At 44.5% G+C, this 12287-nt stretch overlaps 1 protein-coding gene across 1 annotated transcript; it reads right to left on the bottom strand.

The window, feature by feature from the left end:
- Positions 1-759: 759 nt before the first annotated feature.
- On the bottom strand, positions 760-7090 carry Diras3 (DIRAS family GTPase 3). The gene is made up of 2 exons (XM_070025754.1): positions 6899-7090; positions 760-2429 (listed from the first exon to the last, which is right to left on the bottom strand). Exon 2 carries the CDS (start codon positions 2372-2374, stop codon positions 1571-1573), a length of 804 nt encoding a protein of 267 aa, XP_069881855.1. The 5' UTR covers positions 2375-2429; positions 6899-7090; the 3' UTR covers positions 760-1570.
- Between the last annotated feature and the right edge of the window lie 5197 nt (positions 7091-12287).

Below are 12287 nucleotides of genomic sequence, written 5' to 3'. Positions count from 1 at the left end.
CTCAAATGTAAGAGGGAACAAGCTCAGTGATAGCACCCAGGCCTTGAGTTCAAGCTCACAATCAGCACACAAAAATATTATATTCAAAGGTGATACTATCTTTCTTCTAAAAATAACCATCCCTTGAGGACCTTTCCAAGTTTCAAACCCCACCCATTTATCCCCCTGCCCCCCATATTGCTCCCCACTATATATCTCTTTTTTTAATCTCTTTTTTGTCAGTCATGGGGCTTGAACTCTGGGCCTGGGCGCTGTCTCTCAGCTCCTCAGCTGAACGCTGGAACTCTACCATTTGAGTCATAGCACCACTTTGGTTTTCTGGTGATTAATTGGAAATAAGCATCTCATGGACTTTCATGCCACAGCTGGCTTTGAGCCGGGATCCTCAGATCTCAACCTCTTGAGTAGCTAGGATTACAGGCATGAGCCACTGGCGCCTGGCCCCACTCTGTATTTCTTGAGGACAAAACTTAGAGACAAGGGCTGAGGTCTGCTGCCCCACATGCTTCCTATAAGTCCCTTGCACAGTGAGAATCCACATAGGCCTGGAGTTCTCTTGGATGAGGGAAGGTCATGGCTTTCCAAGGTAAGGGCCCCTTAACTCCCTCTCCCTCCTGCTCACATTGGCTAATTCATGATGTCAGAGGCATCCAGGTGCAAAGTTCTTATTAGAAATCTTTTGTGGGTATGGCTTAAATTTAATTCAATGATCACTTGTGTTGTTCTTGTCCCGTGAGAAAGAAATTCTTACAGTCATAATTGCATATAAGAAAAGCTTTATTAAGTCAAGTAATTGTTGCACTTTTCCAACACTGTAGGGTAAGATCAGCAACTGTTTGTATGAGCTAGGAAACAACGAGCACATCTCAGTGAGCAAGTTCCACTTTTACAATTGCATCTGCACACACCTCATAATAGCTATAGAATATTTATTTTATTATCCAGTCAAGGGTAAATGATCCCACAGCAATTTGGCAAGGCTTTTGTGGTGAAAACACATTTCTTAATGATCAAATACACAATGGGAGATAGGGTTAGGCAATTACAGCACTTGAAATGGTTACAAATACAGAAGCCAGGCTTGGAGGTGCACACCTGTAAACACAGCACTTGGGATATTGAAGCCAGAGGAATCATGAGTTCAAGGCGAGCCTGGGTTACATACTAAGAACTTGTCTCAAAATAAATAAGTAAATAAACAAACAAACAAATAAATAAATGATAAAAAATTAAACAAATACAAATAAAACAATACGGAATTTACAAAGAAGGATTGTGGCATCTTCAAACTTTGGTGCTTTATTCTTGAAAAAAAATTGTCTTATTAACTTTAGTATTAAAGGTCTTATTTTTAAATGCATGATGTTTCTTTCTTTTCCTTTTCCTCTAATACCATCTTTTAACTATATGAATTTTCTTGCGGGGGGTGGGGAGGAATAAACAAAAGTTATCCGCTTGTATATGTTTACTGACATGGCATCAGGATCAAGGACAGGTGGCACGCTACATTGGTACTGGTCCACATTTGCTGCAATCTACAGGCTAGGAGGTAGCTTCTGGGGCTGGTGACTTACATGTTGACAAATTTTCCGAGCAGCTTCTCAACGATCTTGGACACCTTGGACTTCTTCTGGAGGCAGGCAGTATACTTCTTCTGGAGGCAGGCGGTGGACTTCTGGAGGCAGGCAGTATACTTCTTCTGGAGGCAGGCAGTGGACTTCTGGAGGCAGGCAGTGAACTTCTTCTGGAGGCTGGAAGCAGGCTTCTCCACGCAGTCTTCAGGCTCTTTCTTGGTGCTCAGCAAAATGTGCAGCAGCTCCTTCAAGTTGATGTCTTCCTTGGTGGAGATCTCCATGAAGGCACAATTCCACTCCCGCGCGAAGGCAGCACCTTCCTGTGGACTCACCTCTCGGGGCTTCTCGTCGATCCTGTTACCCACGAGCAGAATCGGAAACTGAGGCAGGTCGTTGCCCTTGATCTTGCGAATCAGCTCTAAGTCGGGCTTTGTCTCCTCCAGAGATGTCTTCCTGGTGATGGAGTACACCACGAGGAAGGCCCGGGCCCTGGCGACGCAGGCGCGGTAGCTGCAGCTGTGGGTGTTGTCGTTGATGTGCAGAATGCCTTTGCCGTGTCTGCAGCCCCTCCATCGGCCAAAGGTATCCTCGCTGGTCGGGGAGCTGGCCTCTCGGAGGGTGTCCTGAGCCAGCCTCTTCATCAGGGTGCTCTTGCCCACGTCAGCAGAGCCCATCACCATGATGCAAAAATCTTTGCACTTCCTATGCGGTGAGGAGGCCGCAGGGGGCTCCGGCAAGGGGGGTTGAATCTGCTCGGCCAACAACAGCTGCTCTTTGATAGGAAAACATAGATTTCCCATTGTTGGAAGAGGAAGCACCAAACTAGTTTGGCAAGCAGTAGTTGGAAGGAGAAACCTAGTGAGAATGAAAGATCATTAGGTTTGATTGGCCACAGTGCTTGAAGTCCCAGACCAATATTTTTGTTAGCAAGCACCCCTACCTTACCTGCTACCTCACTCCCAGTTGTGACCCATTTTGCACATTCTCTGGTCTTACTGAAAACTACTTCTTTATCAAACCCCCATTGGCCCCAAACCACCCAAGTACTTCCCACTAATCCACTTAGACCCGCTCCCAGCATGCGGTTCTTTGCAAAAATCAATAAACTTGACAGACCACTGGCTAAATTGATGAAGAAGAGACTGGGATCAACAAAATCAGAGATTCCAAAGGAAACATTACAACAAACATCCAAGAAATCCAAAAGATTATGGAGGACTACTTTCAAAATCTATACTCAAATAAGATGGAAAATCTAGAAGTGCCTGGCAGGAATGTCCACCCACACACAATGCCCAGTTAGTCTTTATCTGTATTTACAGCCCCATTTCCAGGGCACAGAATGAGAACAAAAACTTTCACTTTTCTTGTATTTGCTGAGATGTGCTTTATGTCCTTGGCTATGATGTATTATTTTAGAGCATGTTCCATAGGATGCTGAGAAGAACTCATGGCTGGAACTCTACCATTTGAGCAAAATACCTCCATTCTAGCATTTTGCTGGTTAATTGGAGATGGAGTTCATAGACTTATCTGGCTAGACTGGCTTCAAATTACCATCCTCCAAGTCTCAGCTTCTTGAGTAGCTAGGATCATAGATGAGTATGAACCACTGGTACCAGTTGGGTTGTTCATTTAAAAAGGAATACTTGATCAGTTATATATGGACTTGTAAGTCCATGGTTTATGAAAAAGGAACGGCAATCATGAACATGAACTCTGGAGTTGGACTGTTGAGATTCAACTTAACTTTCTTCTTATTAGCCTTAAAACCTTGAGTAAATCACCATGACTTCTGCCCTTTGTCTATAGCCAGGACAATAACAATATAGGGACAGGGGAAACACTAGGGCTCCAGTAGAAACTTTCTAAGTAAAGATCCAGAAACACAACAAATCAAAGAGAAGCTAGATAAACGGGATAGCATTAAACTGCAGAGAACATAGCTAAAAGGATAAATAGAAAGCCCACAGATTGAGAGACAATCTTTACTAGCTATACATCAGTTAAAGGCCTCATATGCAAAATATACTTAGAGCTCAGAAATTATCTGATTTGGAGAAAGGAAGGGGAATCATGAAAACGGTGGGACAAAGTGTGAACCAATGCAATAGTGATACTCATTTGACACTATGTAGGAAATGAACTTTACAACTTGGAAGGGAGGGGAGTTGGAGGGTAAAGTGGGAGAAAATGAGGGAGGGGGTAACATTGTTCAAAAAGAAATGTACTCATTACCTTATTTATGTAACTATAACCTTTATGCACATCACCTTTACAACAAACCTAATTTTTAAAAAGAAACTCTACAACTACTTAAAGATAAAAGGGAAAAAACATAAATGTAAAAAATGATCATACACTTGCCAGATGTAGATGGTTCAGACCTGTAATCCTAGCTACTCTGGAGGCTGAGATTTCAGGACTGTGGGTGGAACCCAGCCCAGGCAGGAAAGTCCATGAAGCTCTTATCTCCAATAAACTACTCAGAAAAAGCCTAAAGTGATGCTGTGGCTTGGTGGTAGAGTCTTGAATAAAATAGCTAAGTAAAAGTGCCCAGGTCCTGAGTTCAAACCCCAGGACACACACACACACACACACACACACACACACACACACACACACACACACACACACACACACACAGCATTATCACCATCTATTCTAACTCTGATATGACAAGCAGTTTCCTATGTTTTGTTACCGAAACTTCTCAAAGAAAGAAGGGAAGACAAAGGCATCCTGGACACAGGACATGGGTGAAGGTGGTAGGTCAGTGGCTGAGAGTCAGGGGCCTGTCCCTTGTCCAGGCTGAGAGAGAGCCCTCGGGAGTTGTCTTTGAATTACCAGAACTCTCCAGAAGCTGGACTTATGGTGAGGGGCACCCTTGCATCAGAACGGGCACCATACACAAGGAAAGGTATTTATTTATGTACCTGTCAGGGAGAAACACAAAGAAATGAGAGGCTAGTCATCCATATAGGCTCAAGGCTTTAGTGGGGGACAGACCTGCCAGGCTGCTCCAAGCAGGAACGGATGCAGCAGCAGTGGATAGGTGTGGGCAGGATTTAAACAAAATTTTAGGGGGCATTCACATTGGCCACATGGACAGTCACATGGGTCACATTACATGGACCTTGGGAATTGGGAGGGAGGGAGTCCGTTCTGAGAAGGAGGGCTAAGAGAATGGGGAGGGTCTCGTTCCAAGGAGAATGTTGCACCTAGGGCAGGCATCTGTGTGTCACATCAGGAAAACAGTACAACATGGGGAAAAAAGAAACTTAACAGATTTTTGTAAACAGGTAGGGACAAGGGGGAGCGTAGGAGTGTAGGGGGCTTAATTGGCAAGCTTAGAGAAACTGATCGGGAGAATGAGCCATAATACCTAGTGTCCCTCTGCGCCCCTCCTCCCCCACACACTTCTGGAGCTACGGGATGATTCTTAGAAAAACATAACGAAACGACTTGTGGGGTGGGGCAATGCGCAGTACCGCAGCACAACCAGAGCCATGTTGGCTGTCTCTGAAGCAAGAGGTCACAGCAAGCAAAGGGGTATCTAGGAGGGCGGGCTACCCAATCGTGCGTGCCTGGCATCCTTAGTGACCGCAAAGCGCACCAGACGGTGTCTGCTGGTACAAGCCCGCGCCCATTGTCACTGCGCATGCGCGATCCGGACCTGTCTCTGACCCTGACTGCCCGTGTACCGCGCCTGCATCAGATTGCGCGTGCCTGGCATCCTTAGTAACAGCTCGTGCACACAGTACGGCGTCTAATAGTGCGTACCGCACCCATAGCCACTGTGCGCGCCCGCAATCTAGGCCTGTATCTAGCCGTGACAGCCTGTGTATGGTGCCTACATTGGATCGCCTATGCCTGGCAGCCTTAGTAACAGCGCGTACTCGCACCAATAGCCACTGCGCGCATGCGCGCGCGTTCTGGGTCTGTATCTAACCGTGACTGTGTATAGTGCCTACATCGGATCATGCGTGCCTGACATCCTTAGTAACAGCACATACCCTCACTGATAGCCACTGTGCGCGCGTGATCTAGGCCTATATCTAACCTTGACGCCCTGTGTACGGTGCCTGCATTGGATCGCCCATGCCTGGCATCCTTAGTAACAGCGCGTACCCGCAACCATAGCCACTGCGCATGCTCGATCTGGGCCTGTACCTAACCGCAACCCCCTGTGTATGGTGCCTGCATTGGATCGCGAGTGCCGGGCATCCTTAGCGACAGCGCGTACCCATATCCATAGCCACTGCGTGTGCGCAATCTGGGCCTGTATCTAACCGTGACGGTCCGTGTTCGGTGCCTACATTAGATCGTCCGTGGCTGGCACCCTTAGTAACAGCGCGTCTCCGCACCCATAGCTACTGCGCGTGCGCGATCTTTGCCTGTATCTAACTGTGACCGCCAGTGTTGGGTGCCTACATTAGATCGCCCGTGGCTGGCACCCTTAGTAACAGCGCGTACCCGCACCCATAGCCACTGCGCGCGTGCACGATCTTTGCCTGTATCTGTGACGGTCCATGTTCGGTGCCTACATTAGATCGCCCGTGGCTGGCACCCTTAGTAACAGCGCGTACCCGCACCCATAGCCACTGCGCGCGTGCCCGATCTTTGCCTGTATCTAACCGTGACCGCCAGTGTATGGTGCCTACATTAGATCGCCCGTGGCTGGCACCCTTAGTAACAGCGCGTACCCGTACCCATAGCCATTGCGCGCGTGCGTGATCTTTGCCTGTATCTAACCGTGACGGTCCGTGTTTCGGTGCCTACATTAGATCGCCCGTGGCTGGCACCCTTAGTAACAGCGCGTACCCGCACCCATAGCCACTGCGCGCGCGCGCGATCTTTGCCTGTATCTAATCGTGACCATCTGCGTTCGGTGCCTATATCAGATCGCCCGTGCCTGGCACCTTTAGTAACAGCGCGTGCACAAAGTATGGTGTCTGATAGCGCTTGCCCGCACCCCTAGACACTACGCATTCTGGAGCTCTGCCTGTATCTGACCATGACCGTGTGTTACGGTGCCTATATCGGATCGCGCGTTCCCGGCGATCGGAGTGACCAAGCGTACCTGGTCCCCCGAAATGCAAAGCTGGGAGGAAGGAAGACGCCACCAGCCAAGTGGATGCTCCGTTAATTTTCATCCTATACACTGACTCTCATTACCCCAATACAAAATGAAAATGCGAAACACAGAGCCTCATCCATACTCTGCTGTGTTCCCGTGTAATCCCGCTCATGCAGAACTTGAAACTGTATTTTTTCTGTCTTAATAATTAAATATATCCCCACAAAAGATGGTCGAGAATTACCTTTCTGCTGCACCAGCGCTGTGGATCTCCTTAGCTGTGTGGGAAATCCGAGGTTCAGATTGGATTTTGACCAAGCCCAGAGATACGCAGTTTGGCTCGTTCCATCTGAGCGTGGGGCATGGGGGGGAGGCGGGGGCGGGGGAAACTACCTTGTGTGTTATAGCAAACGGCTGGCAGAGCCCACAGTTTTCTCGTCCCCCCTATCCCTCCCTCAGCAGCAGTGGCTGCTCTCTCACCGCGTAGGATGGAGGATGGGATTCGTTTTACTCTAGGCGTTGCTGTACCTTCCACTGCAGTGGAGTGATTCTGGGCATAATTAGGCTTCCAACTTGAGGTCATCTAATTCTTTTTTATTCTACGTAGTCGATTCTATAAAGGATCGATATATTGAAAACATAAGATGCCAATGAAATGAATTGAGCTGCGTAAATGGAGAAACAGTAATGTTCTTGAGTCAGAAAATTAACTGACCCTAGAGAAATGATGGTTATCTCACATTCATCCGTAGTATTTTTTGGTCTTTTTTTTTTTAGTTTTGGTTTTTTCTTTTTGTTTGTTTGTTTGTTTTTCGGTCGTGGGGCTTGCTCGGGGCCTGAGTACTGTCTGTGAGCTCTTTTTGCTCAAGACTAACACTCTACCACTTAGAGCCACAGCGCCACTTTTGGTTTTTCTGGTGGTTAACTGGAGATAAGAATCTAAGGGACTTTACTGTCTTGGCTGGCTTTGAGCCATAATCCTCAGACGTCACCCTCCTGAGTAGCTAGGATTACAAGCATGAGCCATTGCCGTAAAACTGGTTTTTTTCCTTCCTCTTTCTTTCCACACTTCTCTAATCTTGTTTTTCTTTCTTTCTTATCTTCCTTCCTTTCTTCCTTCCTTCCTTCCTTCCTTCCTTCCTTCCTTCCTTCCTTCCTTCCTTCCTTCCTTTTCTCTCTTTCCTCCTTCCCTCTCCTTCCTTCCCTTGCCCCACTTCTCTTCTTCCTTCATCTTTCCTTTTAAACTGGGGCTTGAAGTCGGGTTCTGGGTGTTGTCTCTTAGTTTCTTTACTCAAGGATAGTATTTTACCACTGAGCTACAGCTCCACTTCCAGTTTCTGCTGGTTAATTGGACTTTGCTGCCAGGCTGGCTTCAAACTTCAAACTTCATCGGATGTGATATACTAAACTTGCTTTGCCTTCTAAAGCACTCAGTTTCTTTACCTGTAAAACAGAGATACAATTATGAACATTTGAAGAGTGAAGGCACTTGATAAATATTTGAGTGCCATATTCAAATAGCGTTGTTTGTGAAATATGAACGGACTAACAGTTCCTTGAATTATTATCAAACAAGCATTTCTGTTATTACAGAAACTACAGGAAGCTCACCTTATTCATGGATTTATTACATGTGCTTTTGATCAAATGAGGTCAAAACAATATCAACAAGAAAATAAAAAATAATTTCAAACACAAATTAAAAATCCCTATACACATTCCATAGTTCTGTTGACTGAGAGAAACTCTCAATTCATATGGAACAATAAAAGACCCCAAATAGCCAAAACAATCCTTAGCAGCAAGAACAATGCTGGAGGAATATCAATAGCAAACTTCAAACTCTACTACAAAGCCATAGTCATAAAAAAATAAAAATAAAAATAAATAAAAAAAAGCTTGGTACTGACACAAGAACAGGCCTGAGAACTAAAAACCCAGAAATGAACCTGCAGCCCTAAGGTCACCTAATCTTTGATAAGGGAGGACCCCCCCCCCAAAAAAAAAAACAATAGTATGGAAGAAAGACAACCTCTTCAATAAATGGGCTAGCAGAATTGACTAAACACATGTAGAAAACTAAAGTTAAATCCTTATATATCACCCTGAGACAGAATCAATTCCAAATGGATCAAAGACCTCTAAGTAAAAGCAGATACCCTGAAAATATTACAGGAAGGAATTGGAGAAACATTAGGGCTCCAGAAACACAACAAATCAAAGAAAGTTTGGACAAATGGGAAACTGCAGGGCTTCTGCATGGCAAAGGACATAGCAAGATCAATAGAAAGCTCACGGATTGGAAGATCTTCACTAGCCATACAGCAGACAAGGGCCTCATATCTCAAATATACCTACAGCTCAAGAAATTAAATTCCCTCAAAACAAACTCCCAAAGAAACAATCACTCTACTAAAAATGGGCAAAAGACTTAAAGAGAGACTTCTCTGAAGAGGAAATACGAATGACCAAGAGATACATGAAGAAATGCTCAATATCACAATGCAAATCAAAACAACATTGAGATTCCATCTTACACCAGTTAGAATGGCCATTACCAAGAAAACTAATAACAACAGATGCTGGCAGGGATGTGGTCAAAGGGGAACGCTACTATACTGTTGGTGAGAGTGAAAACTTGTCCAACCACTCTGGAAAGCAGTATAGAGGTTCCTCAAAAAAACTAAACATAGAGCTCCCCTTTGATCCAACAATTCCACTCCTGGGCATTTACCCAAATGACTATAAACAAGGCCATACTAAAGCTACCAATACAACCTTGTTCGTTGAAGCATTATTTACCATAGCTAAGCTATGGAACCAACCCAGATGCCTCTCGGTAGATGAATGAATCAAGAAGATGTGGTAGATATACACAATGGAGTTATGTGTTTCCATCAGAAAGAATGGCATTGCCCCATTTGTAAGGGAATGGAAAGACATGGAAGAAATATATTAAGTGAAGTAAGCCAGACCCAAAGAAAAGTAGGTTGCATGATTCCCCTCATTTGTAATAACTAGTATATGTCTATGATATTCTTAACAGAGGATCTCATTAACTCAATTGCTTAGTGCATAGGGCCATATATAATGAAGCATATAAACATGAATTCCAAGATATGGAAACAGAAGGTTCTTATTATGTCCTGTATGTAGTTTTTTTTCTTTTTCATTTCTCTTAATTTTCAGTATCTTGTGCCTTGTATATAAGATTAATCAATATGTGAAAGGGACAGAAACAGCAGGACAAAGGATGACCCAGTGAAACATCATATGTGGATATGAACCTTACCTTACAACTTGGAGTGGGGAGGGGAATAGGAAGGGATAAGTGGAAGAAATGAGGGATGGATGGGATAACAATGATTAAAAACAAATGTACTAAAAATGTACTCATTATTTATGTAACTGTAACCCCCCACTCATCATCTTTTCAATAAAAATAAAATTAAAAAAAAAAACTCTCGGGCTGGGAAGGTGGCTCAGTGGTAGAGCGCTTGCTTTGCATGCCTGAGGCCCTGGGTTGGATTCCTCAGTACCACATAAGCAAAAAGAAAAAAGCCAGAAGTGGCGCTGTGGCTCAAGTGGTAGAGCGCTAGCCTTGAGCTGAAGAGCTGAGGGACAGCACCCAGGCCCAGAGTTCAGGCCCCATGACTGGACCCCCCCCCAAAAAAAAGAAACTCTCAATCAGTCTTATTATCAATCACCTTATTATCATCGTGATTAAATCATTGTGTGATTGCCTAAGTGTTTTCCTACCCTTCATTTCGTGAACATATACTTTTCCCCAAAGCAATGGGAACCCCCAGAGCAAGATAAAAGTTATTATGCTTAATTTCATTGAGAAAGTGAAACTTTTATATGAAGAAGCAGCATTTCTTCAGTGGAAGTTGTGTAGGGTTACAGAAAACAAACAAACAAACAAACAAAAACGAATCAGGCACCATCAGGGAAGCCCTGAACTCTCCGCATCCTGAGTGGTGGGGTTTTTCCTCCACTCCATCATCTTTGCATCCTATACTCAATATCCTATATTGAGTGTCTATTGCATTTAGGTCTTATGTAACCCCTCAAGACAGAAGTTCTACTGTGTACAGTTTACAATTAAGAAGACTAAGGGGGGCTGGGAAGGTGGCTCAGGGGTAGAGTGTCTGCCTTGCATGCATGAGGCCCTGGGTTTGATTTCTCAGATCCACATACACAGAAAAAGCCCAAAGTGGCGCTGTGGCTCAAATGTTAGAGTGCTAGCCTTGAGCAAAAGAAGTTCAGGGACAGTGCCCAGGCCCTGAGTTCAAGCCCCAGGACTGGCAAAAAAAAAAAAAAAAAAAAAAAGACTAAGGTGTGGGGAGGAGGGAGGAGGAAAGGAGAGGAGAGGTAAGGAGAGGAGAGGAGAGGAGATCAAGTGAGGGAGAGAGACAGAGACAGACAGAGAGAGAGGAAGAATGCTCAGTAACAGAGGCTATGAGATTTGGCTTCCTTTAAGACTTCAATGATGCACCTACTTCTACCTTTCTGAGACCTCTGGGCCTTCAAATTGTTTGGGGAATTTGTTTACTTTCCATTTTCTGTTAGATTCTACCTTCCCCCACCCCCACACACCCTGTAAGTCTTCTAGAAAATGGAGAGCTGTTTTCACCATCCTTCTCAAGAAGATAAGCTTTCTGCTTTACCATCTTGACTGCTTGGGTCAGGGTAATTTATGAAACTCTTTCTTTATCAGGATCAGGCTCATGTGTCCTTCCTATTTCTAATATCTTTGTTCCCAACCCATCTGCCTTTTCTCAGCACCCTACTTCTACAAGTAGCTTCTTTCTCAGAGACATCATCTCCCACTCTACAGAAAAAATTATGCCACCAGATAAACTCACCAGCTTTTGGCCCATGCACAGCTAGCAACATTTTCTCTGCCTTCCATCTATGGTGAATATGTTCTTTGAGCCCCAGATTGTTTTTCCATCTGTAGTCTGAAGATCAACTGTATTAGAATCACCTGGAATGATTGTTGAAACTACCCACCCAGGTCTACAGGATCTGAACCTGCAAGTCAGTCCTAGGGCTTAACATCTTAACAATCCTTATCACAGGTGATCCTGAGCTTCTGAAGGCTTGAGTAGGCCACTCCTACAACCTTATTACCAGTTTTTCTCTCTCCAACTGATCTCTTTGACCTTCACTTCCTTTACCTTAGCCTATAATAATATACTCATCTTGGGGCTGGGATGTAGTTCAGTGGCAAAGTACTTACATACTAAGTTTAATGTCCTGGGTTTGATATCTAGACCGAAAAAGAAAAGAAGAAAAAAGTACACTTATCTCCTTTCCTAATAAGGCATTCCACCATATAGTTGTGGCCATGAACAACATTACTATATGCAAAACACAATTGTGCCTGAGTATGAACAATAAACATGTTGACTAAGTGTTTTTTGTTCTTCAAATAGTTGTACAAAATGACTGATTGCATCTTGATAAGAGTCACCCCTTCCAGCCCATCTTTCTCCTCCCTCTAATCTCTTCCATCCCGCCCATCCTTTCAAATTTCCTAGTTTGGTATTCACATTGTACATGGAGATGTGTCCACAATTCCTCTTTTCATTGGTTCACCCTCCTTGTTATGGTCACTAATCCCTTCA

Source organism: Dipodomys merriami, unplaced genomic scaffold (genome assembly GCF_024711535.1).
Source record: "Dipodomys merriami isolate MVZ:Mamm:240054 unplaced genomic scaffold, mDipMer1.0.p SCAF_172, whole genome shotgun sequence".
In the NCBI taxonomy this organism is placed as follows: Eukaryota; Metazoa; Chordata; class Mammalia; order Rodentia; family Heteromyidae; genus Dipodomys; species Dipodomys merriami.
Note: the sequence above shows the minus strand (reverse complement) of the source record. Positions and strands in the feature narration are given on the sequence as shown.